Source organism: Lissotriton vulgaris, chromosome 7 (genome assembly GCF_964263255.1).
Source record: "Lissotriton vulgaris chromosome 7, aLisVul1.2, whole genome shotgun sequence".
Taxonomy (NCBI): domain Eukaryota; kingdom Metazoa; phylum Chordata; class Amphibia; order Caudata; family Salamandridae; genus Lissotriton; species Lissotriton vulgaris.
The window spans coordinates 549196008-549222202 of record NC_141695.1 but is presented as its reverse complement, the minus strand read 5'-3'; the positions used below and the strand labels follow the sequence as shown (position 1 = coordinate 549222202).

At 48.0% G+C, this 26195-nt stretch overlaps 1 protein-coding gene across 1 annotated transcript in view; it reads right to left on the bottom strand.

Moving 5' to 3' along the window:
• Positions 1-1829: 1829 nt before the first annotated feature.
• MFSD6L (major facilitator superfamily domain containing 6 like) overlaps positions 1830-26195 on the bottom strand; it is a 60584-nt gene continuing 36218 nt past the window's right edge. The window contains exon 2 of the mRNA XM_086930636.1: positions 1830-5353. Coding sequence (XP_086786762.1) covers positions 3373-5316 — 1944 coding nt within the window. The 5' untranslated portion in view covers positions 5317-5353 and the 3' untranslated portion in view covers positions 1830-3372. The remainder of the gene's footprint in view (positions 5354-26195) is intronic.

The window sequence follows — 26195 nt, the reverse complement described above, 5'->3', positions numbered from 1 at the left end:
TTTTTTTTAATAGTACTAAATTCATCTATGTAAAGTAGGTGAGTAATCCACATCAAATCGGTATGACAGAAGGGGAAATGGGCTTCTGAAAGAAAGGTTAAAACAAGAATAGTCACTACCTATTGCTAAGAAATTATCTTTGTTCTTGAATTTGAATATTCACAGTGTAGAGTGACACTTTATCTCACCGCAAAGGCCGAGGGATATTCCCTTAGAAAAGCATTTCATGGTGACTGACTTTTTGAAACCTGGAGTATTATTTGTGTCTTAAGGTCCTATTTTGCCTGGATAAAGGTTGCTTTTGTAAGACATAAGGGGGGACTGAGGTGCACACCCTTAGAGGGGACACAGGCAATTCTGAAGGTACAGCAAGCTTCAATTGGAAGCCATTTCAGAGAGTTTAGTGCTGGGGTGATTTAATCAATATGTTTTGTTTCAGTGATCAATCTGGTTGAAAAGTGGAATATAGCTTTCACAAGAACAAGGTAAGATTTAGGTACACAGTCGGAAGAGCATACCCATATTCCCTAAGAGTTATCATTATTGCCCACACGACGTTTCTAAAATTCTGTTTGGGTATGAAAAGTCTAATGGTGCAATAGATTGAGTTTGTGATTTTTTTGATGTGTGCATCAAACTTTAGATGCTTAGCCCTGTGTTTACACTGCCTGCTATTTCTGTAAGTTGGAGTGCTGTGTTGTAATGGTATTTGGGAACACATATCAGTGACGCTTATAGTGACTAACCAACAATACACCAACTTTTGGATTTAGTGGCCCTATACCAGGAGAATCATTCCTACATAACTCACGCTTGTACCAAAACTTCAGGAAGTGAGCCTACAGAATTTAACTGTCCTCCCCATCCCGCCTTGATCTTTGATCCACCATGAACTTTCTGAATTTCAGTGCTGACTGCGCTAACCAAGCAACTGGATAACTTAAGGATTTACTATTGGATATCCCGAACAGAACACAGATGGATTGAAGAGAGTCTTGCCCTCCTAAAACTTTCTGTCATATAGCAGGAATAGGAACATAGCTCAACTGTTCCTGCTGACGGACCGATATTTGTATTTGACTGTATTTATATAGCTATCATTGTACAATGCTAAAAATAGGGTTCATAAGAAAAAAATAAAAACAATGAAAAAAATCAAACCCAGCATGTACGAAACATATTCAACCCCGGAAAGGTGTGATCTGATTCCAGTGATGATGGATATCCCTGTTAGCCAATGGCAAAAACCATCTAATGGACAGACCTGCAAGCCAACGGCTGTAACCAGCTGCCTTCAACACTTTCAGTATTTTTTATGCGTATGTATGTTGTATGATGACTTAAGCTCTCACACAAAGGTCTTTAGGTGAGACCTAAACATAGTTTTAAAAGCAAAGATCGTGTTTAGGTCTTACCTACAGACAGTTTTTAGCTGTCCATTGCTGAAAGACTTCTATTAGACAATGTCAAAATCTTACAGTGGGCTGTATGCCAGTTCACTACTTACCATTGGGTGGCGTTTTAGCCACTCTTGCTTCATATTTGATGGCTTTCAGTCCACTTCTTCAGTTTGTCCATCATGTGAAGCCTAGCTGGTTTACCATCCTTTATAACTTGTATCCTTCTGTTGCTCACATTCAGGGAACCCCTTTTTTGTTTTTCATTCAGCACTCCATGAGAGCGCATGTATTTATTTTTGCTGCCTCCCTCATGCGCTGTTCCACCCCAAAATACCTGCAACCATGCTCATTGTTGCTCTGTTCCCATCTAAGCTGGTCTGTAAAAGCACTGCAACAGACATATTTTTTCTGGGCTAGGACTAAACAGGAGGCTTTAAAGGTTGTTTTTATTATATATTTTGCATTGTACATATTGAATGAATGCACAGGCCTTGGCACACAAAGGCTTTTATGAGGATGGGTTAGAATTGAGCTGCTGCTCTCACTCAGCTGGCATTTGAGGCAGAAAGTATACTTAGCATGACTGAAAAGTAAAGGTCTCTTCTCCAGGAGGCCATACATCTGCTGCTTAGGCTACTGCAGAGGACCAAATAGCTGCATCATTTATTAGAATTCTGAGTCCTGTGGAATGTAAATTAGGCTTTGGCAAATGTTTTCCTTTTAACAGCACTTAATACCACGGATGGGCTTTTTTTTGTAAAACTTGCAAATAGGAAATAGAAAGGAACCTACGTTCATGGAGATAAAATTATATGCTCAGAATCACATCGTTTGGTCATCCAGAAAACCTAAGATCGAAACTCCGGTCTCCTTGCTCCACTGTTGAGAATCCAGCACATGGTCTTAAAGAGCACAGTATATGCGAAATTGAGCTCCCACCCTTACTCGTAAGCACAAAGTCAAATACAATTGAATGTACCCATCCAAAATGAGTTGTTGAGCTATACCATCCTGCCCTCCCAATAGTCCATGATAACTATATAATATCAAACAACTACTTTTTAAAATCCAGAACCTCAATATGTGTAGGAAACTCAGATGACACCTATGTGAGTGACTGAGCAATAAGTGGCTAGGTGAGCAACTCGAATAGAGTGGGACGAAATTAAGTGCTTGCACAATTAGGAAGCCGGTACATCTCTTCACTACATCTGTTTTCATTTCTAACCCACTATGTTCTCTGCTTGGTTTGAACTTGAGCACCCGATTTCTCTAACATAATGACTCCTTTCTTAAGGCAGGTTTCTGAGTGTGCACAGAAAACAGGCCATAACGGTTTTAGTGTAATGCTGAATTCAGACACTACACAACAAAAGGTTAAAGACTCACAGAATTAAAAAAATGACTTTCTTTTTTAAGGTATTTTACATCACAAAACATCTGTGTTTATACAACAAAGACGCAGTCAGCAATACGCCATAAATGTTGTTTCCACTGGTCAATTCATGCTGTGAGCATCTCGACATAATCTAATCGCAAATTCAAGAACATACCTCTCCCCCAGACTTTCTGACAGAGGGCACTAGTAGCTTTATGATGTGTCATGGAAGCCAAGGAAAGAAAATATGTGTTTTTATGACTCCACAAATAAGAGACTGCATATGAATCACATATATGAAAAATATCTTCTTAAAACTCTTTGATCAGTTCTATAAATAAAGTATTTTGGCAAATGTGTACTCGCAAAACGTATTTACAATAAATTAACCAAAAGAAAAAACGCAATATAAATTTTGACTTCATAGTTTTCAGGCCATACTGTAAACACGCACGCACACACACAGCCTCTATTGAAACATTTAGCATTCATTGCAATAGTGTTGTCATCCATAGTGTCATTTTCTTCCACCTTTCCAGCTGCTGTGAATTAAATGAATTCTAATTTGTTCCGATGATTCAGTGGCGCATTTTGCTACCGTTTCTTAAATGCGTTCTCGTCCTTCATCGCTTTCACCAGCCAGTCTCTCTCCTGGTCTTCCTCCGAGTCACTGAGATCACTGGTGTCAGCAGCTAGCAGTCGGGAATAGTTGATTTTCCGGTGACGGGGCAGTTTGGATTGGACAATGACGAACAATACCAACCAACATACCAAGGTGATGGAGGAGGCCCGGTACAGGATGGCTAAGCTGAAGCTGCTCACAATGAAGCCACTTGAAAAACTGCCCAAGCTTGCCCCACAACCATAGGACAGGCTGTGTAGGACCATCTGCAGTGACCTTTCAGTCCCAGGAGTTGCAACTTCATCTGCCAGGGAATACGCTACCCACCACAAAGCACCATTGCTGAAAGCACTCAGAATCTGAATGGGCAGCACTGCCCATGATGTCCACAGGAAAGAGTAGTATAGAAGCTGAATGGCCAGGCAACTTAAACTTAGAGCTACGATGAAGCTGCTGGAGAAGACCTTAAATAACCGGTTCTTGAAGACAAACAATAATATTTCAGATACGAGGGCCACAGCAATTGAGAATCCCATGTACAACTCGGAGCTGCCAATGTCCTGCATTTGCCAGAAGAGGAAATTGTTAGCTGTAGATACTACTGCGCCAGTGAGGAAGACAGTGACTGCCATTAGCAGCATCCTTCCATCGCTGCCAATCAAGCCCAAGGCCTTCACTGTTTTGTTTGTGTGTTCTGTTTTTTTAGAGACGTGAATGGGATAGAAGACACTCACAAGCAAAGAAGCAGTTATGACAAGGACGTAGCCATAGAAATGTACTACCATGCGAGGGATGTTTGGACTCAGGTAGCAGTTCAGATGATCCACTAGGGCAGAAATGCTGCAGGCCCCAACTACAGTGCCTAAGTATCCCCATATCCAGAGCCTGCCATGTCTATCTGTGGCATCCACAAAATCTAGATACTCATAGAGGCTTTCATCAGCTATCCACTCTAGCGGAGCTGCAAGCAACTCACACAGGACAATGGCACCTAAAATCATCAAAAACGTGGTATGTTCAGGATTGAAAAAATTACTTTCTTTCAAGACTTCAAAGTTTATATCCCTTGCAGTTTTCCAGTGCTTTGAAATGTTAAGTGGTCTTTCTATGGATCTGGGACTTCCTACAGGTTCCAGGATTTCGTCGTCATTCCCACTAAAAATATCTTGCTCAGAGTTATTTAACGCAGATTGAAAGGTAATATTTTCTGTTTGAAGGTCATGGAAGTCTGTATTTTCTGGAAATATGGGCTTCACATTTTGCATTTGAGAATGTTCCTGTACCCTTTTACCTTTTGTTTCCAGAAAAGATTTAGGTCCAATATATTCGGGTTCACTGTTGTTTTTTCTTGTTCTTGCTCCATTTTTGTCAGTGGTGGCCTTCATCATCACTGGCAATGCCGGGCTAGTGTTACCTGCAGCTTCTTTCTTGCTGGAAGTCAATGAACTTAGTTCAGAAGAAGGATTATTGGGTGGTAATTCTGGGCTGGCAGTCAAAGCCAAAAGTTGGCTAATGTTCATGTTAGAGCTATCCTTCAAGCTCCAAATCCCTGTTGCAAGCAATCTGTTACCTGACTGCTGGCTGACATTACACAATCTGTACACAATTTCCTTATGTAAAGGGGGGATGAGAGTGAGAAGTAACCCTGCCCCCACTGTCAAGAGCAGAGATCCACACATGAGTATTTTCCGTCTTTGATGACTCTTGGCAAAATAGGAACATAAAGGTGCCCATACAACAGATGTCAAGTGCTTCATTCCCATGATGATGCCCACCAGTGGTGGGGTGAGTCCCAGGTGCCGAAAATAGATAGTCAAAAAAGGCATCACACAAGAGTTTGCCGCACAATGCAGAAAGCGGAAGATCCCGGCAATTGCCAGCGCTCGGCTAACATCCAACTGCTTGTTCTCATTCATGGCTCTTGATGCCGAGTTGTAAAATCCAGAAAGTGTCCTATAGAAGAAGGTACAAAATTATGTGTTACTGGGAGGAATATCACAAAAGGCAAATCAAGCGCACGCACAGACACACTACAATTGACTAAGCAGAGGTGACATTTACTGTTGTGTATTTCTGCACACAGACCTATACATATTTACTGTTGTAAAGCGCTCTGACTCAAATGCTCTGTATAGACTTATCTTTGATGTGAGCATTTACTGTTGTAAAGCGCTCCGATACCTTCGAGCCTAACTCTCAAATAAATAAATAAATAAATACAAACAACAGACGCAAAACTTAATTCAAAAGGGATTCAATTTCACAGCAGTAGCACCAAAAACATTTAGTATAGGAAAGCTAATGACCTTGTAGGTAAATCCAATGTGATGACAGTGTTTATAGCTTTAGGACACTGAAAAAAACTTCTAGATAACATCTCATTAAGGAAGCAGAAATATGGCAGTAGCATATCTGGTGAAGGTGATCTATGTTGATAAGTGAACATTTGGATAGCCGACTTCTTAGCATTATTTTACCTCTCGATAATGTGTTCAAACTATATTAAGCCTCTATCCACCTACAACACCCGTCTTGAACTGCCAATGGCACACCAATAGCACTCGAACATTAGCCGAGTGCTTTATCTACTGTCCTAACTCGACTTATTTAGAGTTTAGGGTTCATTAATCAGGTTCTCCTACATTCCTTCATGATGTATGATGGTGTCCTGTAAGTGCAGTGAGTCCCCATGTATGCTCGACATGCATTGCAAAACTAGTAGCAGTCACATCGTGGAAGAAATTGATTCGACACAACTACACCGATGAGATTCTTCTACAAGAATGCGTCTTTTCCATGTATTCTGTCCTCTACAGTAATTATTCATACCTATGCAGAGATAAATCTGCATTTTACACTGTCAGAGCTTCTTATGCAATGTGTTTCAGAGCGGTTACTGCGGTATGCAAGTTTTCAAAGAGTAAGTTCAGCACAGCTTCTTTAGCAGGTTTCAGATATAGGCCTGGCTTCTTCAACGGTGCACTGGCAGAGCTTGCGCTATATTATGGTTTATTTCAGAGCTATGGTGAACTCCAACATTTGCAGAGACAAGCACAGCTTCTTTGCAATGTGTTTCCGGTTTCTTGCAGAATACATTTGATAGCTACACCTGTTCACCTGCTGTATACATTGTAAGAGCTCTGTATTAGGAGAGAGGTAGGTTTTGAAAGCAAGGGCATGTGCCTCCTACAGCAGGCTTCCAGAGCTACATCGAACTTCAACCGTGCAGTTCGAGAGATGGGGCGAATGATCGGACAGTTACTGTGTCAGATAATGAACAAGCGACCCCCAAATACGTTTGGCTGAGTGCCCCCAAATTCTTTAAGATGTCCCTGTGTGTTATATGACCTGGGGAGAAGAGGCAGTATCCCACAGGTAGATGCCCCTTGTGTAGTATAGGCGAGAAAGTAACGCAATGATGGTTTGGTTTGAATTGATTATCTGATTTGCTTTAGAGATCAACACAAGGCACTGTCCACGTTAATATGAAGGTGCACTTTCTTCTTGAAACATGACTGCAACATATTGCCCCTTTTACCTACACCACAAGACATCACGATGCAAGTAGTGCAGTGTTATACCGCCTTCTGTTGGTTCTCCCCTAAACTTTTTGTATTCCTCCTCCGCTTTTGCCAATCTCGGTTTTGTTGGCCTTTGGACTCAGCACACTTTACCACTGCTAACCAGTGCTAAAGTGCATGTGCTCACTCCTTAAAACATGATAACATTGGCTTGTACCCAATTGGCATATTTAATTTACTTGTAAGTCCTTAGTGAATTGGTACTACATGTGCCCAAAGGGTGTAAATTAAATGCAATTAGTGGGCTTGCAGCACTCTTAGTGCCCCTATTTAAGAAGCTCTTCAAGCATGTCTCAGGCCTGCCATTGCAGCCTGTGTATACAGTTTTAAACTGCAATTTCGACCTGTCAAAATAACCTTTTACCAGGCCCAAGCCTTCCTTCTTAACACATATAAGTCACCAGTAGGATAGGCCCTAGGCAGGTTTTTTATCACAATTTTGAAAATGCAACTTTTAGAAAGTTGTCATTTTCCTGCCGTATCCATTTAGGAGCCGATTATGATGTTGGGCGGGAAGCCTTCTCCCGACAGTTGGAATCTCATTGACAGTATCGGAACCCTTCCGACCAACTCGGTCGGTTTACAATCCGCCCGACCGATTATGATGTTTGCGATCAGATTGTAAACACAGTCATTCCGAATCAGTTCCGACTGGCTCTTGGAGAATTTGTGTCGCTCGGAACCGCATCGTACACCTCTATGGACAGTGTTTCTGACCTCGCGATTACGATGCCAATTTCCAACAGCCTTTCTGAGACGGTCTGTCCGACACAGAGAGGCTGTTGGAAGGTGACATTGGGGGCACTAGCAGGAACCATTTATCCGGAGGCCTCTGGTCGGGCTGAGGAGGTACCCAAGGGACCCCCCTGTACAACCCTGTACTGTGTGGGAGGCCCCGTGGGGTGCCCGCAACAGGGTGCAGGGTTTTACACACACACCCCATTTTACCTTAGGAGCCTGTGTTGTCGGGCGGAGCACAAGCTCCCATAGGAAACAATGGGACTCCGACCGAACAGTGTTCAATCGCATTGTAATCGGTTGGGTAGAACCGCTGAGCGGGAGTCGGTTTGTTCTAATTCCGAAACGGTGTCGGCGGAAAGTTTCCACCCAACATCATATTGGCCCCCTTAGTGTCTGTACCTAGGTCACATGACTGGGTGTAGCTGGCAGTTGAGAATTGTGTATTCCTCCTAGCCACCCACACATAATAGGGAGCTTAGGTGTTCCTGGATGAGCCGTCACTGGGAGGGAGGAGCTTGGCACAGCCCCACTTACACCGAATAGGATGTTTCCTACTTCCACCCAAATGGCTGAATTCCCCCGAAGTTAGTCTAGGGACAGTACAGGGAAGGCAGGATGCCTGGGGACTTCAATGAGAAACCTTTAGAAGCTTCTCCCCCCACTTCAAAGGCACAACCGGGCATAAATACTGGATCTCAAACACCAACTCTTCTGTATACTTCTGGACCTGTGGCACAAGTTACTACTTGTGTAACGATATATCTGTAAGAGACATTAGTTAGTGATAGATTCCTTACCTTAGAATATCCCCAGGCGTCAGACTGGATCCGGATATTTTTGCGTAGCAATACTCCTGCGCGTCGGTAGGCGTCGTCTGCGGCTCCGCGTCCGTCGTCGGCATCGTTAGCGCCGGAATGTCGTCGTCGGAATACTTAGACGCCGCCTATGCGCGCTGACGTAAGTTCTGAAACACAGCTTTTCCGCGCCAGATACGCAGAGCCCTGGTAGCACCAACACTGATGCCATGAAACTAGGGCCCTGAAAGGGGATGACTTTAACCCTAGATATCGGTTACTTATCTTCGGTAACGATATACCTGTAAGAAACAGTAGTTGGTATTAGATTCCTTACTTTAGAATATCCCCAGGCGTCAGACTGGATCCAGAACATTTTGTGTAGCAGTACCCTTGCGCGTCGGTAGGCATCGTCTGCAGCTCCGCGTCAGTCGGCGGCGCCGGGATGACGTTGGAGTACTTAGACGCCGCCCTTGCGCGCTGACGTCAGTTCTTATACATGGCTTTTCCACGCCAGAAACGCAGAGCCATGATAAAAACCAACACTGATGCCATGAAACTAGGGCCCTGAAAGGGGATGACTTTAACCCTAGATATCGGTTCGCAGAACGGGGAGGATGGGTGGGTCGGTAAGGAATCTATCACTAACTAATGTCTCTTACAGATATATCGTTACACAAGTAGTAACTTGTCCATCTGAAAGAGACATGTTAGTGATAGATTCCTTACCTTAGAATAGATACCCCAGCAATACCCACCCCGGTGGTGGGTCTGCGAACCAATATCACACCAGAAAGTCCTGGAGGACGGAACGGCCAAAGAAGCCATCCCTCCGGACTTGACTGTCCAGGCAGTAGTGTCTTACGAACGTGTGCAGCGAGGCCCACGTAGCTGCCTGGCAAATGTCCTGTAAGGGGACTCCTCGGCACAATGCAGTTATTGTTGCAGTGGCTCGAGTGGAATGAGCCCGTAATCCAGCAGGGAGCTCCTTTTTGGCCATGGAGTAACATGCATGAATACACAAGATGATCCACTGCGAAATGGTCCTCTTGTGTACTGCCTTTCCCTTCTTCGCGCCCACGTAACCAACAAAGAGTTGGTCATCCACCCGGAACTGGCGTGTGCGATCTAGGTAATAAGAGAGCGCACCTTTTGGGTCCAGACGGTGGAGCCTCTCTTCCTCTTTCGAGGGATGCAGAGGCGGAAATAAGGTGGGCAAAGTAATGGACTGCCCGATGTGGAAGGCCGTGACAACCTTGGGCAGAAAGGAAGGTCGTGTACGCAAAACCACCTTGTCCGGATGAACAGAGAGGAAAGGTGGAGTAGAAGAAAGAGCCTGGAGCTCACTCACTCTCCTGGCAGAGGTGATGGCAACCAGGAAAGCAGTCTTCAGAGTGAGAAGACGGAGAGGACAGTTGTGGAGCGGCTCAAAAGGAGCACACATTAGATAAGTGAGTACAATGTTCAAGTCCCACTGGGGCATCACGAAGGGAACAGGAGGGAACATGTGTGTGATGCCCTTCAGAAATCTATTTACAATGGGGGACTTGAATAAGGAAGGCTGATCAGGAAGCCGTAAGAAGGCGGAAAGAGCAGAAAGGTACCCCTTAAGAGTGCCCAGAGAAGAGCCCTGCAGGGCAAGGGAAAGAAGGAAGAGTAGAACTTCAGAAAGGGGTGCAGAGAGGGTCCACAGCCTTTGCTGTGCACCATACCACAAATCTATTCCACCTGCAGGCGTATACCGACTTTGTGGAGGGACGCCTGGCTGCCAGAATGATATCACAGACTTCGGGAGGCAAGTCAAATGGCCTCAACTGCCGCCGCTCAATTTCCAAGCTTGTAGGTGGAGACTGGACAGGTTCAGGTGCAGGACCGTCCCCTGCTGCTGCGACAGAAGGTCCTCCCGAAGAGGCAGACGAATCGGGGGATCGACTGACATGCTGAGTAGCTCAGGATACCAGTATCTTCGTGCCCAGCCCGGAGCCACAAGGATAACCTGGGCCCGGTCGCGCCTGATCTTCTTCAGCACTCTGGGCAGAAGTGGTATAGGCGGAAAGGCGTACAATAGACCGCAACTCCACTCGCGACAAAAAGCGTCTCCGAGCGAGTGTTGCCTTGGAAATTCCAACACGCAGAACAGATGACATTGCGCGTTCTCTTCTGTGGGGAATAGATCTAACCAAGGCTCTCCCCATTGCTGAAAGAGGCCTTGCGCCACGTCCGAGTTCAGACGCCATTCGTGATCCATCATACACCGACGGCTGAGTTCGTCCGCCCTGGCATTCAGAGAGCCTGCCAGGTGTTGAACCACCAGGGTCACGCCCTGATGTTCCAGCCACTGCCAGAGGCGCAGAGCCTCCTGGCAAGGGGTCCACGACCCCACCCCGCCCTGTTTGTTGCAGTACCACATGGCGGTGGTGTTGTCCGTGAACACCTGTACTACACTCCCCCGGACAGAGGGGAGGAATGCCTTCAGTGCTAGACGAATCGCCCGCAGCTCCAAAAGGTTGATGTGGAGCCGGGACTCCGCCGGAGACCAGAGGCCTCTGATCTCCGCCTCTCCCATGTGGCCTCCCCAGCCCTGGAGGGACGCGTCTGTCACAATCACGTGCTCCGGGTGGGATAGGGAGAGGGATCTGCCATTGACCCAATCGCGGTCCGTGAGCCACCACTGCAGTTGTCTCGCAGTGCCCTCCGAGATCAAGACATGGTCGGACAGGTTGCCCTGATGCTGGGCCCACTGAAACTTCAGGTCCCACTGCAGAGCCCGCATCCGCCACCGGGCGTGATGCACCAGAAGGATGCAGGAAGTCATCAGCCCCAGAAGCCGCAGCGTCAACCTGACCGAGACTCGGGATAAAGGCTGAAAGATGGGAATCAGAGCCTGTATATCCCGAACCCCCTGTTCAGGTGGGTAAACCCGAAACTGCGCCGAGTCGAGAACCGCTACGATGAAGAGAAGCTTCTGAGAGGGACACAGGTGCGACTTCGGCACATTGATGGAGAACCCCAGCAAATGCAGGAGGTCGGCCATAGTCTTGAGGTGGCTGACGACTGTCTGGGGCGAGCCCGCCTTCAACAACCAGTCGTCTTGGTAGGGGAAGACTGATACCCCTAACTTGGCAGATGAACTGCGACCACCGCCATCACCTTCATGAACACCCGTGGGGCGCTGGTAAGGCCGAAGGGGAGCACGGTAAACTGAAAGTGCTCTTGGCCTACCGTGAACCGCAGGTAACGCCGGTGGGCCGGCAGGACGGGGATGTGGAAATAAGCATCCTGCAAGTCCAACGCTACCAGCCAGTCTTCTGGGTCCAGGGCAGCTAGGACCTGAGCCAAAGTCAGCATCTTGAACTTCTCCTTCCGGAAGAAGCCGTTGACGTTCCGCAGGTCCAAGATAGGGCGTAGGCTCCCTTTGCCCTTCTTGGGTACCAGAAAGTAGTGGGAGTAACATCCACACCCTACTTCTGGCCTAGGAACGCGCTCAATGGCCCCCTTGGCCAAGAGGGCAGTGACTTCCTCTTGCAGAAGTTGCAAGTGATCCCCCGACACGCGGTGGCATTGCGGTGGCATGGATGGAGGGGTCACCTCGAAGGGGAGGGAGTAGCCCCTTCAGACGATCTGTTGCACCCATCTGTCCGATGTGATAGTGCGCCAGTGGGAGAGGTGATGGCGAACCCTGCCTCCCACAGGCGTCACATGGGCTTGAAAACTCGGAAGGTTTTGAGGCGGGTGCTGTGGAGGGAGGTGTGGACTGGCCTCGCCGTTGTCCCCGACCGCCGCCACGCCGGTTTCCACGGCTGCCACCGCGCTGTTGAACATTCTGCGGCGCGTGGCTGGCAGCACGTGTGGGGGCGCCCCTTCCGTGGCCACGAAAGGAGCGAAAAACATCCGATTGCTGGCGTGGGGCCGAGAGGCCCAAGGACTTGGCCGTAGCCCTGGAGTCCTTAAAGCGTTCCAGCGCATGGTCTGCCTTGTCGCCGAAGAGGCGACGTCCATCGAACGGCATGTCCAGGACTGTAGCCTAGACATCGGCCGAGAAGTTGGCGGACCTCAACCAGGCGTGGCGGCGAACCGCCACCGTCGTTGCCATCGCCCTGCCCAGTGAGTCCGTTGTATCCGGCCCACACCGGATGGAATAACACGCTGCATCTCGCCCCTCCGCAAGGGTTTGGGCGAGTTTAGCCCGGACATTGTGGCAGCACGTCCACAACCGCGTCCCACAGAGTGTGGGTGTAGCGGCCCAAGAGACAGGTGGTATTAACAGACCGCAGCCCTAAGCTCACAGACGAGAACACCTTCTTCCCGAACTGTTCGTATCTCCTGGATTCCCTGTCTGGCGGGGCCGACGGGAATGAGGTCTGGGAATTTGAGGCCTGGATGACCAGGCTCTCGTGGGTGGGGTGGGTGGACAAAAAGCATGGGTCGCCCGGGGCCAAGCAGTAGCGTCTGGCCACATTCCTATCCACAGGCGGACCAGTGGCGAGCTTGGACCAAGTGCCCACAAGAACGTCACACAAGGCCTCATTGAACGGCGGCAGAGGCTCCCTGGAGCTTGACTGCGGTTTGAGGACCTCGGTGAGGAGGTTAGTTCTCACGGCCGCGACGGGGAGCTCAAGGTTTAAGGCCTTGGCTGCCTTCGTCAACACTACGCTACATCTAGACCCCTCCTCCGAAGCCACAGTCGGAGGGGAGACAAATCCAGTGTCTGGCGATGTGTCAATACCACTGGCCTCCCCAAGCTCGTATGTCCAGTCCTGTTGAGACTGGCAAACGCGTGCCAGAGGGTCCTCGGACCCCCCGCAATCTTCCTCGTCACCTGTGTCCTGTAAAACAGGATTAGTAGACAGGGCCTCCTCATGGAGATAAAAATCCCCAAAGGCCGACGGAATCGGCGCCCAGCGGCGCCGTTCCGGTGCCAGAGTCGGACCGCAGGAAACATTGGGGATGGCGTCCACAGTGGGTGCCGGGGGCAACACCCGTGAGGCCGGCGCCGGTGAGGTTGTGAGGTCGACCGGCGACGACTCGGATCCGGATCCAGTGAGGTCCTGCGGCGCCGGGACCGAAGTCGCCGGCGGCGCCGGGGCGGAAGCACCCAACGGCATCGGGGCCGAAGCAACCGACCCGCTAGGACCTCCAGTCGGGACCGTTGGGCCCGGAGGCGCCATGGAACCCGACTGAGGAGGGAGGGACCTCATGGCCATGAGGTACCGCTCGATCTCCTCCGGCTTTGCGCCGTGCCCAGGGACCCGAAAGTGTGGGGCAGGCGGCGACGCATGCGACTCCCGCAGAGCCGCGTGGGCAGTGTCGCCCGAGCCCCCAGCCGCATCGTGCGAGCGTCTGAGTGGGTCGGAGGAACGATGACGTCTCTCCGACCTCTCATGCCTCTTACCTGAGGACTTGGATCCAGACGACCGGTGTCCACTCCCGGAGCTGCGATGACTCCGCCCCCGCGACCTGTCCCTCGACCTCCCGTGGGACCGGGACCTGGAGCGGCGCAGGGCCGACTGCCGGAGCTCGAGCCGCTTGCGGGACCGCTCCCGCCTAGCCTTCGACGTCAGGGCCCGGCAGTCTGAGCAGGTGCGGTCATCGTGATCGAGGCCTAAGCACTTCAGGCACCGGCGATGGGGGTCCGTCACCGACATCAGTCGGTCGCACTTCGAGCAGGGTTTGAACCCGGGCATCCCTACCGGCACCGATAGAGTCGAAGACTAGAAGAAAAAGAATGAGCAAAAAGATCAAACGTTTAGTCAAAAAATGACTAGGGGTAGAGCTTCTCCGGATCTGCGCTAGCTGGCACGGAAAAAAGAAGAACTGACGTCAGCGCGCATGGGTGGCGTCTAAGTACTCCGACGACATCATTCCGGTGCTAACGATGCCAACGACGGACGCGGAGCCGCAGACGACGCCTACCGACGCGCAGGGGTATTGCTACGCAAAAATATCCGGATCCAGTCTGACACCTGGGGATATTCTAAGGTAAGGAATCTATCACTAACATGTCTCTTTCAGATGATACTTTACCAGGAACGACTGCTGTGTTGCAGAAGGCCTGCCGCTGTTCTGGAATTTTGCCCTGCTGAACTACTGCCTTGCTGGACTACTGTGCTAACCGTCTGCCCTTTTATCGGAGGAGAAGGACTGAACCGGCATCTCTTGAGCCAAGAACCTCAGAGTGACTTCAAGGGCTAGTTGGCTAGCCTCCTAACTTGAGACTCAGGAACAGAAGGCTCCAACAACCTTGACTCAGCGCCTAGACTCTGCCATCTGTGAGTCTACCCTGCTATGTGACTCTACCCCGGTCCTGGACCCATAGAAGTGGGTCTTGGGTTCTCTGACACCCTCCTTGGACCCAGTGGAAACAACGCATTTCTTCTGCTGCACAACAAGAGCAGAAAAGACGCATCATTGCCAATGCATTGTTCGGCACTTCAGCAAAGACCCATACCACATCACAGCTCGTCACCACACTTGAACCGCCGCTGCATGACGCATCTCTCATTGACAGCAAGCTAGATGCTGGACTAAAAGGGGGTGGTAATGGACGGAGCATCTGAACCAATCAAACACTCACACCCAGTCAAAAGATCTGGGTTTAATCCATCACCGTTCTTTAGCCAACTCCGCCACCCCAGTTCAGACATGGCTATATGCAAATCAGTCTGACCCTGTGCCTCATGGGAACAGTCCAGCCCGAACTGCCAAGCCATGTCTGGACCGGAAACAAGCTTCCGAGGACCGGTTTCTGGCATTTCAGCCGTCTTCAGCCCGGCTTGCTTGAATCCAGTGGCAAAGTGAGCAAGAGACTCACGTCTGAGCATACCCTGCCACACTTATGGCGGCCAAAAGCGGTACAAAAGGGGATAGCCAGAAACCGGTCCTTGGATGCTTGATTCCGGTCTAGGAAAGACATGGCTTGGTAGTTCGGGCTGGACTGTTCCCATGAGGCACAGGGTCAAGGCTGATTTGCATATAGCCATTGTCTGACCTAGGGTGGTGTGGAGTGCAAAAAAACGATGGATTTAGGCCCAGATCTTTGTACTGGGGTGAATGTAAGACATTGTTCTGCATTCTGTCCATCAACTGTGTTTTTTGCAATTTTCACCCCGAGTGGGCTGGGTATGCTCAGACGTGAGTCCCAGGCTCTCCACATCACTGGAGTCAAGCTATCCAGGCTGAAGAAGGCTGATAGCCAGAAACCGGTCCTTGGATGCTTGATTCCGGTCTAGGAAAGACATGGCTTGGTAGTTCGGGCTGGACTGTTCCCATGAGGCACAGGGTCAAGGCTGATTTGCATATAGCCATTGTCTGACCTAGGGTGGTGTGGAGTGCAAAGAAACGATGGATTTAGGCCCAGATCTTTGTACTTGGGTGAATGTAAGACATTGTTCTGCATTCTGTCCATCAACTGTGTTTTTTGCTAGATGCTGGACTAGGCATCGCAGCCCTGCAGCTTCTCGGAACCGAAGCATCACCCAGACTGTGCAGCACATCCTAGACTCCAGACTTCACATCGCAAGCCCTGGTTGACGGGATTCTCTGTGACTTAGGACCTTTCACTGCAGCCTCGCTGCATCTCGGAACTGGCTCATCGCGTCAGCTGCTCGACACATCTTTGACTGGGATCCTTGCAATACTCTGTAAACCAAGATTTAAGGTACTTTTGTTTCTGCTGGCCTAACTGTGTCCCTGTAGCCGGGCAGCATCCCATCGCCGTTGGCCTGAACTTGTGACTTTGTTCCTGGTTTGGCACAACCAGATATACACAGTTGGTTGTTTAACGCCTTTTAATGCGGTTTTCACTAAAATCTTTAAAATTGAATAACTCTGGTTTTACTGATTGGATTTTTGTAATTTTAGGCTTGTTTTATTTATTGAAAATGACTATTCCTCAAACGTTGTTCTGTGATCCCTTTGTGGTGTGTTGTAACTGAGTTACTGTTTGACGTGCACAAATACTTTACACTTTACCTCCGAGTTAAGTCTGACTCCTCTATGCCAAGTTACTCGAGGGTTGAGCACAGGTTAATTTAGGGTTGCTTTTGACTCGATCCTAAGAAGAATTGTAGTTGCTGCTTGAGAAGGATTTCACCCCCTCAGCCAGTAACCCAGTTTCTTACAGAAGCTTCCAGACTGTACTGGATGGAGTAGAGGCCCCAAATCTCCAGGCCTTTGGGCACATGACTTTGCGGTTGATCAATCTCTGCATGCAGAAATATCAGTTTTTGCTGCTTCTAGATTGAGGTGCATCCATCGTTTGACTGCTTGCAGCAAGGGCTCAATGGCACAATTATTTTAGTCGACTAATTTCTTTAGCTTTGGAGTGATATATCTGTTGATGGCATAGCTGAAGCAGCAGAGGCATGAATTCTCGATTTCCATGGGGTGTTAAAGAGGAGGGTATGCAGCAGAGGAGTCTGGTGGAACCATTATTTAATCTTCAGTGGTATTGGTTTGTAGGAAAGCAGAATGATCTGTAGTTGCTTCTGAGGAATGACACAAACCAGACTAGTGTTTGCTGGGTTTCCAAGTTTATTTAGTATGTACAGTAAGGTGGGGGATGGATTGTATTGAATGTCAAAGCAAGGTAATGCATTGAGTGTCAAAGAGAGGTTGAGCAGCAAGGGACATGCCACCACATTTGGGTTGATGATGTCTTCTGACGTGCTACTAGCTTGGGACGCAGTGCAACGTCTGTACAAAAAGTCACTTTGTGAGTCAGATAGGGTGCCCTTGCGTTTGAGTATTGTGGTAGTTGTTTTAAAGTTACTCTCTTGTTCAATTTACCCATAATGTATCCATGGAAGGAGTGAGTCTGTAGTTAGCCAAGTTGGTCCTAGAGCTTGCCACTGCCAAGTACTCATCTACTATGTTTTTGTTTTAGAATTTCAAAATCTACCCACCCTTCCCCTTGTGTACCTTTATCTTTCACAATGATGCTCTTCGAATGAAGAGCAGCCAGCATTTCTGGCAGGATACTGGACACCGGCCATTGGCCAAAAGGAGAACCTTCGTTGTGTCTTTTTAGGTTTCGCTGGGGGACGGAGCTGTAAGCTCCGCCTCCAGAGAAATCTCTTGATTTCAGTAGTGACTCTGGAATACGCCCCCCTGTCCCATTGGCTAGCTCCATAAATGGAGGCTAGCCATTGGAACAGAGAGGCGTCCGTCATGGCCGGACCAGATTCGGGGGCGTTCCCGAGAATCTTTGGCTTTTGGCTACGTCATGATACGTCAGCCAAAAGCCGGGAACGCCCCCGAATCTGGTCCGGCCGGGCCGTGCTTGCTGCTGTCCTGCCTTACTCTGTGTCCCTCCTCCCGCCGTCCCCCTCCCCTCGCTGTCCTGTGCACGTTTCCCGCCCCCCTCGTCCCCTCCCGCCCCCCTCGTCCTCTCCCGCCCCCCCTCCCGCCGTCCGTGTCCTCTTCCGACGTTCCTGTCCTCTCCCGCCCCCCCCGTGTCCTCTCCCGCCCCCCCCCCCTGCTGAATCAGAAATGCCCATTGGTCATCCGGTGCCCCGGCAGGCGAGAAGACAGGAACGGGCCCAAGACTGTCCCTGTGTGCTGAGCAGCTGGTCTGAGAGGCTTGGGAGCGAGGGCAGGCGTGTAGGGCCTCGATGGCACGCAAGACTTAGGCTGTTGGACTGATAAAGGAGGCTGGAGGGTAGAGTCAGGCACTACTCCCGAGAATCCTCGTGCGACACGCCGGTAGAGGGGCTCAAGCCCGCCTGGTCAGTGCTGAGGTGAAGAGGAAGCCGTCCTACCTTCGTACAGGCGGGCAAAACGTATGTCAGTGATCTGTGTGTACCGCAGCCCTGCTCTCCGCCTCATTCGCTCTCTGCCCCGAGGTGTCATTTCTAGACTGGAAAGTCCTGTTGCACCAGTTCGAGGCAGTGGGAGGCGATGCATACCTGTCCCAGATATGACACTAGATTCCAGCCTGCGTCCCGCTCAAGGCCAAGCCTTCGAGGAAACCCGGCAGGCCGCGCCCAGGCCTAGTCCAGACCTGTTGGTATAACGCACACACCCTGAATTCTGGGAATTGTTGTCCGAGAGTTCATGTGCATGGGCTTCAAAGTGAATCTGGTAGTACACAAATAGAGCCATGTATGGTGCGCTAAGCTGTGGCACGTTGTACTAAGCCGAGAGTGTATTTCTGTGTCGGTTGTCCTAGGTTAACATATTGCCGCACGTTCAATGCTATGTTACGTTAACATACTATGTTATAACACGGTGTTTTGTTATTTAGCCTTCATTCCAGGTATGCTGGATTCTGTTTACATAATATGTCAGACAATCTTACTATCTAACGTTTATTTTATGTCAAACTATTAATATGTTAACTTAGATTAACTCACTACTTTATGGCATTGTGAGTGTTGTGCTTTTTAAGTTAACAAGGTACAATATGTTAGCAGGTAACGTCACCGTGGCATGTTTTGTTAGTTTAGATTAACATAAATTACACGTGTTTTTCCCTGTGCCCCGTTCCCGCCCCCCCCCCCCGCTGTCCGTTCCGCCCCCCTCCCCGTGTGTCCGTTCTGCCCCCCCCCCCGTGTGTCCGTTCCGCCCCCCTCCCCTTTCACTCTCCATTGCTTGTTTCTTCTTTTTTTCGGGGATTTTGGCTCTTGAGAGGGGCTGTTGTGCTGAAGGCCAGACTGGTGTGTCCCCGAAGGCCCGGGGAGTGGACACAGTGTCTGATTCCCTTTGCCGAGGACTAACTGGATTGCCGGTGTTTGCCGAGTGGATGGCCCCACTGGCTGTCCAAACAGAGCTGTGTTTGCCAACTGTGAGCATATTGCCGCCTCTGTGAGTCACCCCGTCGCGGCGTGAAAGCAGCACTCTCTTGTTTAGAGGCTGATAATAGCAGCACTCTCTTGTTTAGAGGCTGGGATGAACAATGTCACCTAACGGCACCAGGGAGCATCGTCTGATCATCTCGAGGCAGGGGTCCCCTGTACCCTGGGTTAGAGGCTGGCGCTGGGCGTACCCTTGCATAGGTAATTATATAGCGCTTTCCATACCACGAGAGTGACCTAAAGCGCTTATGCAGAAGCAGAGCATTAGTACCAAACTCATTCATAAGCCAGGACTGACTAGGACCCTGTGCTAGTGAGACAGGGCGAGCAGCTCTCGGCTGGGGAGGTGCTGTCTGAGGTGAGCTCCACAGCACAGAGGCACAAGGGAGACCCTCTCAACAGGAGTGTCAAGAAGAGGTCAGCAACGTTGTGAACTACTCAGCTAGAGCGACAGCGCCCTCAAAGAGGGACAGACACCAGCGACAGCACCCTGAAAGAGGGGCAGACACCAGCGACAGCACCCTGAAAGAGGGGCAGACACCAGCGACAGCACCCTGAAAGAGGGGCAGACACCAGCGACAGCACCCTGAAAGAGGGGCAGACACCAGGGACAGCACCCTCAAAGAGGGGCAGGCAGCAGGGACAGCACCATCAAAGAGGGGCAGGCAGCAGGGACAGCAGCCAGACGAAGAGTTGACAACCCTTTTAAACGGGGTCAGAACCGCAGTGGCCCGGAGCAGAGAGACGTATGCGGGGACAGGAAGCGGGAGTAAGCATGAGCACCCACGTGGCCTGGAAGAAGAGGTAAGCAGCACCGAGGACTGGAAGCGAGGGGGGGGGGGGGGCAGCACAATTTGTGACGGAGCAAACAGCGGAGCGTCTCGGTCTCAGAGTCTAAGAAATACACTAGAACCTTAGCTCCCATCCACGCGGGACTTTTTAAGAAATATTATCTAAAGCGAGAAAGAGGGTCGAAGGGATTATATGGGATAGTTACAATAAATCTATTTTCAAAAGCTGAAAAATGTGCGAGGCCTCGAACAGTGCCAGACATTGATTCCAGCTCGCATTTGTTGGAGCTGTCTTCTTAAGTCGCTTTTTTTTATTTTGTAATCAATGCACTTTCTGCTTAAAATATTTTATATTGAAAGATTTAAGCGTCACGTGTGGGCAAACACCTGTGCCCTCACCTCACGTGCCAGTACGTTTGGGGGCAGAGCTGCTGAGAGAAGCGCCCCGCCATCTCCTTTCAATCTGCCTCGAACGCCACTGCCTGCCTGTTTATTTTTGTCAATCATGTGGCTTTAAATTATGCTTTCCTAAAAGGAAACATATGCCAGCAACAAACACGAGGGGGCACGCGGCCATTCCGGACTTCCAGGGCATAAATAGCGCCCAGATGGGGAGGACGGAGGCCATGTTCACCTCTGGCCCGGACTGTTTATCGTTTAATAATCTGCAGTCGGAGCCATAAAACAGGCGTGTGCCTCGCGCCCTGGCACCGGGCACCTCTAGAATGCCCTTCTGCTCCAATAAGCAGCATTCATGAATACGTAATATCGAGTGAAGTCTGCCGAAGCGCCGCCTCGTATTTTCCGCATAGATTAATTACAATGATTTGCAGCTACGAGTGAAGCATACAAAAAAAAATGTCTGTGTATATATATATATATATATATATATATATATATATATATATATATATATATATATATATATATATATATATGAGTCCAAAAAAGTCCGCCAGTCTCCCGGCCACACACGGCGGCGGGCTCAAGTGAGGAGGCGATCCTCGTAATATCCAAAGAAACAACTTTTAAATCACAAAGTTGACTCGAGCCCAGGTCCTTGATAGCGTGTTATTTATTCACACACAGAGTGCCAAACAACACCCGACGCGTTTCGGTGCAGCCGCACCTTGGTCACGGGTAACGGTGTTTACAAACAATTACATTTTTAAAGTCAAAAAATATAAACATAAATGTAGGACTACTCGTCCTCACATCAGTGTTAGTACAACCCCAGTTGTGGCGGCCATATTTGAATGGGTAATTGGACACAGATAAGGTATACATTTGTACAATTTATACAAAAAGACTGTATAAGGACCATGGAGATTGATGTAACATTTAAATCATTTTGTTACAAGTTACTCAAAGGTTGAACCCTTTTGTTAAAACGAAAAGAATTACCAAACGTTTCTCAAGATTGAGCCCCAGTGGGCAAATGTACCATGATCAGATACATAAAACATAACACATAACAATTCCGCCCCAGTGGGCATAACTGCATCATACCAGTTTGGTCTCAATGTCCTGAAACTTCAACACTAGTTGAATTCCAAAAGTTTTTTAAATAAACAAAAATGTATAGTCCTGTGATTCCATCCAATTAAATCAAATCGGCAGCAACCAGTGGTATTGCGTCATCCCTGAGTGGCGACATATGTGTCTCCTACAAACATAAAAAAATATATAATCACTTTAAAATATACTCAAATAGTTAAACATCCAAGACAGCTTCAAAATCATGTTTTTAAGGGATTACATAACTAGAGTATCATCAGTACGGTGAATATGTTACATGGACTCATTAAATTAAGTGAACTGATAACTCCTCATCCTTGTTCAACCCCAGCGGGTGTACAGTGTCATATTTAATTATGAACCTGGATTCAAGCTGGCGTAGTTGTCTCAGTCTGTCTCCGCCTCGTTCCGACGGTGGGACTCTGTCTAATGCACAAAACTTGAATACACTTAGATTTTTACCATGCAGGTCCTTAAAATGTTTGGCAATTGGATAGTTTTTGTCCTCATTCGTTATGGCCCGCATGTGTTCTAACACACGTTTTTTGCAGGGATGTATCGTGCTGCCAATGTATGTCAAAGGACAGGGACATTGCAAAGCATAGACACAGTAGTCAGATTTGCATGTCAAATGTTTTGCAATCCTAAAGGGTTTGTTATTTTTGGACAAAGTTATTTCCTTTCTATTGACACTGTTCTTGCAAGCTTTGCATGAGCGACAGGTAAAGAAACCTTCTACCTTCCTGGTATCTTCCTTGTCCTTTACCATGTTGCTACATAGCACGTCTTTAAGAGCTGGACATTTCCTGTAGGTAATCATGGGTTGATTTCCCACAGCCTTTTTTAGTGTTTCATCTAGCTGGAGTACATGCCAAAATTTCTTCAGACTTCTTCTGACCTGCCATGTTTGGTCAGAATATGTGGTAATAAATCTAAGAGGTCCCTCTTCACTGTCGCTTGGTTGTTTGGATGTGAGAAGATCTTTTCTCTCTACGTCTCTGACTTTGTTACAGGCTTGTTCGACCACTTTGGCCGGGTAGCCCCTCTCCCTGAACCTCTCCTTTATGATATTCATTTCTTTGTGGAAGTCTGTGTCAGTTCCACAGTTCCTCTTTGCGCGTAGCAACTCGCCAAAAGGTATGCTATGAATCAGGTTTTTGGGATGACAGCTCGACGCATGCAACAAGCTGTTGCCTGCTGTAGGCTTTCGATACAGCTTGCTGATGAGTCGTCCATTATTAACTGATACCAAAACATCTAGAAACTCAATTGACTGCTTGTCAATGGTACTGGTGAATTGTAAGTTACATTCATTTAGATTCAGTTCGTTGACAAATTGCAAAGCTGCCTCTTTACTGCCCTTCCACAGACAAAACACGTCGTCTATGTACCTGGCCCAGAGGACCACGTTCTGGGTAAAGGCCAAGATGTTACTGGCCACCTGCTCCTCCCACCAGCCCAGGTATAAACCTGCGTAACTGGGGGCAAAGCAGGTCCCCATCGCAGTCCCTCTGGCCTGGCAATAGACAACATGATTGAACAAAAAATAATTGCTTGAGAGGCAGGTACGCATCATGGACACAAGCATATTAGTGTGCTTCAAATACTTGACATCCCTGTTCTTAAGAAAGTGTTGGTTCGCACCCACACCCAAATTGTGGGGTATACATGTATAGAGGCTGTTGACATCTAATGTCATGAGCCACATGTCTTCCTCCCACTGTATGGGTTCGATAATTCTCAAGAAATCACGTGTATCCTGCAGATACGACGGTAATTGTTCAACATAAGGTCTTAAAAAGTGGTCTATGTATTTGGATGAGTTCTCATATGTGCTGCCCATAGCGGAAACAATGGGTCTCCCTGGGGGTGTTGAGGTGTTCTTATGTAACTTGGGTAAAAGATATAAAACCGCAAGTTTGGGATGATCACACTTCAAAAATTTGTATTCATCTTCTGATAGAAGTTTGTCATTCTTCCACTCATGCAACTGTTTCTGATAATCTAGATTGTTTCTTTCATAAGCAACTCTAGAGCTTATTGCATAATTGTCCCTGTCATCAAGCTGTCTTTTGCCCTCAGCAAGGTACATTTCTGTGGGCCACACCACAACATTCCCGCCTTTGTCAGACATTTTTAGTACAATGTTGTTGTTGTTTTTGAGATCAACCATGGCTTTCCTTTGTTTTCTAGTTAGATTGTCATGAGTGGATTTTTGGATTTGGTTTATCTTTTTGAACTCAGTAATGACACCCTTTTCAAATACATCAATCGTATCACAGTGAATTTGAGGTAGGAACCTGGATTTGGACTTAAATCCACTGCCACTGGGACAGTCATAAGTTAGTTCCTCCTCGGATAAACATTCTAACGTGCTTGGGATTGTGTCAGTATCAGAGCCCAAACATCTCATGGTTTTCAAAAGGCTAATATCACCAATAGCAACCCCTGTATTAACCTCAGCAGTGGCCCCCCCCACCACAGATTTCCTATTTTGAAACCATTTCCTTAATTTCAATTTACGTACAAAATGAAATAAGTCAATTCTTCCGTCAATGTAGTTAAAATGACTGGAAGGACAGAATGTCAATCCCAAAGATAAGACTTCAATCTGGTCAGAAGTTAAAATCAAATTAGATAGATTTACCACTGTGTGGGTGTCCATCATTTCTTTGCCATCTTGCCTCTTGTTGTTACTCCCACGAAGGCATCTATCAATCCCTGTCTTTTGGCGCCTCTCTTGCTTCCGCCTTTGGCGCCTCTTCCACGACCTGGATTTGGGGACTCTGCAGGTCCGGGTCCGGGGCTGGCAAGCCCTTGTCTCCCTTGTGCCAGCAAAGAGAATTCGATTAAAATATTGTTTTTTACTCCTTCTGTGGTTGTAGATTCACCACTTGTGGACGGAGCTGTCCCATCTTCAATCCCCATGTTTGCATCGGGGGTAGACCCTGTTTGGTCTATTTGGACAGGTTGTTGTTTTTCCGGGGTCTTTTGTAATTTTTTATTCAATTCTCTCAGTTGGTCAAATTTTCTACCAAAAGTTTGTAAACACCGTTACCCGTGACCAAGGTGCGGCTGCACCGAAACGCGTCGGGTGTTGTTTGGCACTCTGTGTGTGAATAAATAACACGCTATCAAGGACCTGGGCTCGAGTCAACTTTGTGATTTAAAAGTTGTTTCTTTGGATATATATATATATATATATATATATATATCTTGTGCTGCAATAAACAGCCGTGGGTGTCTCTTACAGATCTGTCTATTGCTTTGCCTTTTGCCCCACAAACTTTACTAGATTTTTCGGCTGAACGCTACAAGTGGTGTTTATATATATATATATATATATACACACTGACAAATATACATATATACACATACGTGTAGCGTTGAGCCGCAAGATCTAGGAAAGTTGTGGGGCAAAGCAATAGACAGATCTGTAGGAGACACACAAGGCTGTTTATTGCAGCACAAGATATATATATATATATATATATATATATATATATATATATATATATATATACACAGACACATTTTTTTTGTATGCTTCACTCGTAGCTGCACATCATTGTAATTAATCTATGCATAAAATACGAGGCGGCGCTTCGGCAGACGTTTCTGTAAATTATGTAGTATTATGACAATTCCGTGGCTGCTGTCGAACCTTCTGCAGGCAGAATACAGAAATGTATTGTGGGATTTTGAAGTCAGTAGGTTGCTGTACGCACATACTGCGAATTTGCGCTCTGGCGAGATTTTGCCTGAATTACGGGGTTGGTGGCCCCCGTTTATTTCCCCGTTCACTCCGGGCGTAGCTGAGGAGAGGGAAAACATTTCCCCTAACGCAGGTGCCAGATTTGCTAGTCGTGTTTAGGGAAGTGATTGGAGTGGGCGATGGGAGTGTAGGCTTGGAGTGCAGGCGGGGGGGGAAGTGAAAGAGAAAGTGGTTCTGCGCAGACAGACACTCACCGGCCGGACTTGGTGATCATCATCTCGGTGCCCCGCTTGTGGAACTGCTCTCAGAGACTTTAGTGGCAACTGGAGTGAAAGACACTGAATTTCTATTACATGTAAAACACAGTAATAGCGAGCTGTTACATAAGTAGAGCACTTCTGCCACTTCAAAGCACTGTAATTTGCAGACACTGGTATTACCCAGATCTAGAAGCACTCAGTTTATCGACTTTGGAAGGATGGAAACTGAGTCACCCTGTGTTTGGGGTGAATCTGAACCATCCCGTGTGGGCTGTAATTGGCTCTGAGAGTCACAGACACCTTCCTCGCCAGACATAGCAGGGAGATAGTCAGAGGTCCGTTCATCCTAGGGGTGATGGGGAACAGAAAGGAAACAAGCTAGAGAGAAGGGTGATGGTGGTAGAGGTCGGAGCCCCCATGTAGTAGGGTCCCAGTAGGGTCACGCATAAGAACCAATGCACAGTTCTAGAACTGGAGTAGGGTAAACCAGTCCCCATGGGTAATGTATACAAACCAGCCGAGTAATGTAGCAAACAAGCAAGTCAGAGGACTTTCCCTCAGAGGACTTTTCCACCCAAGGTTGTGTATTTTTTTGGAAATTA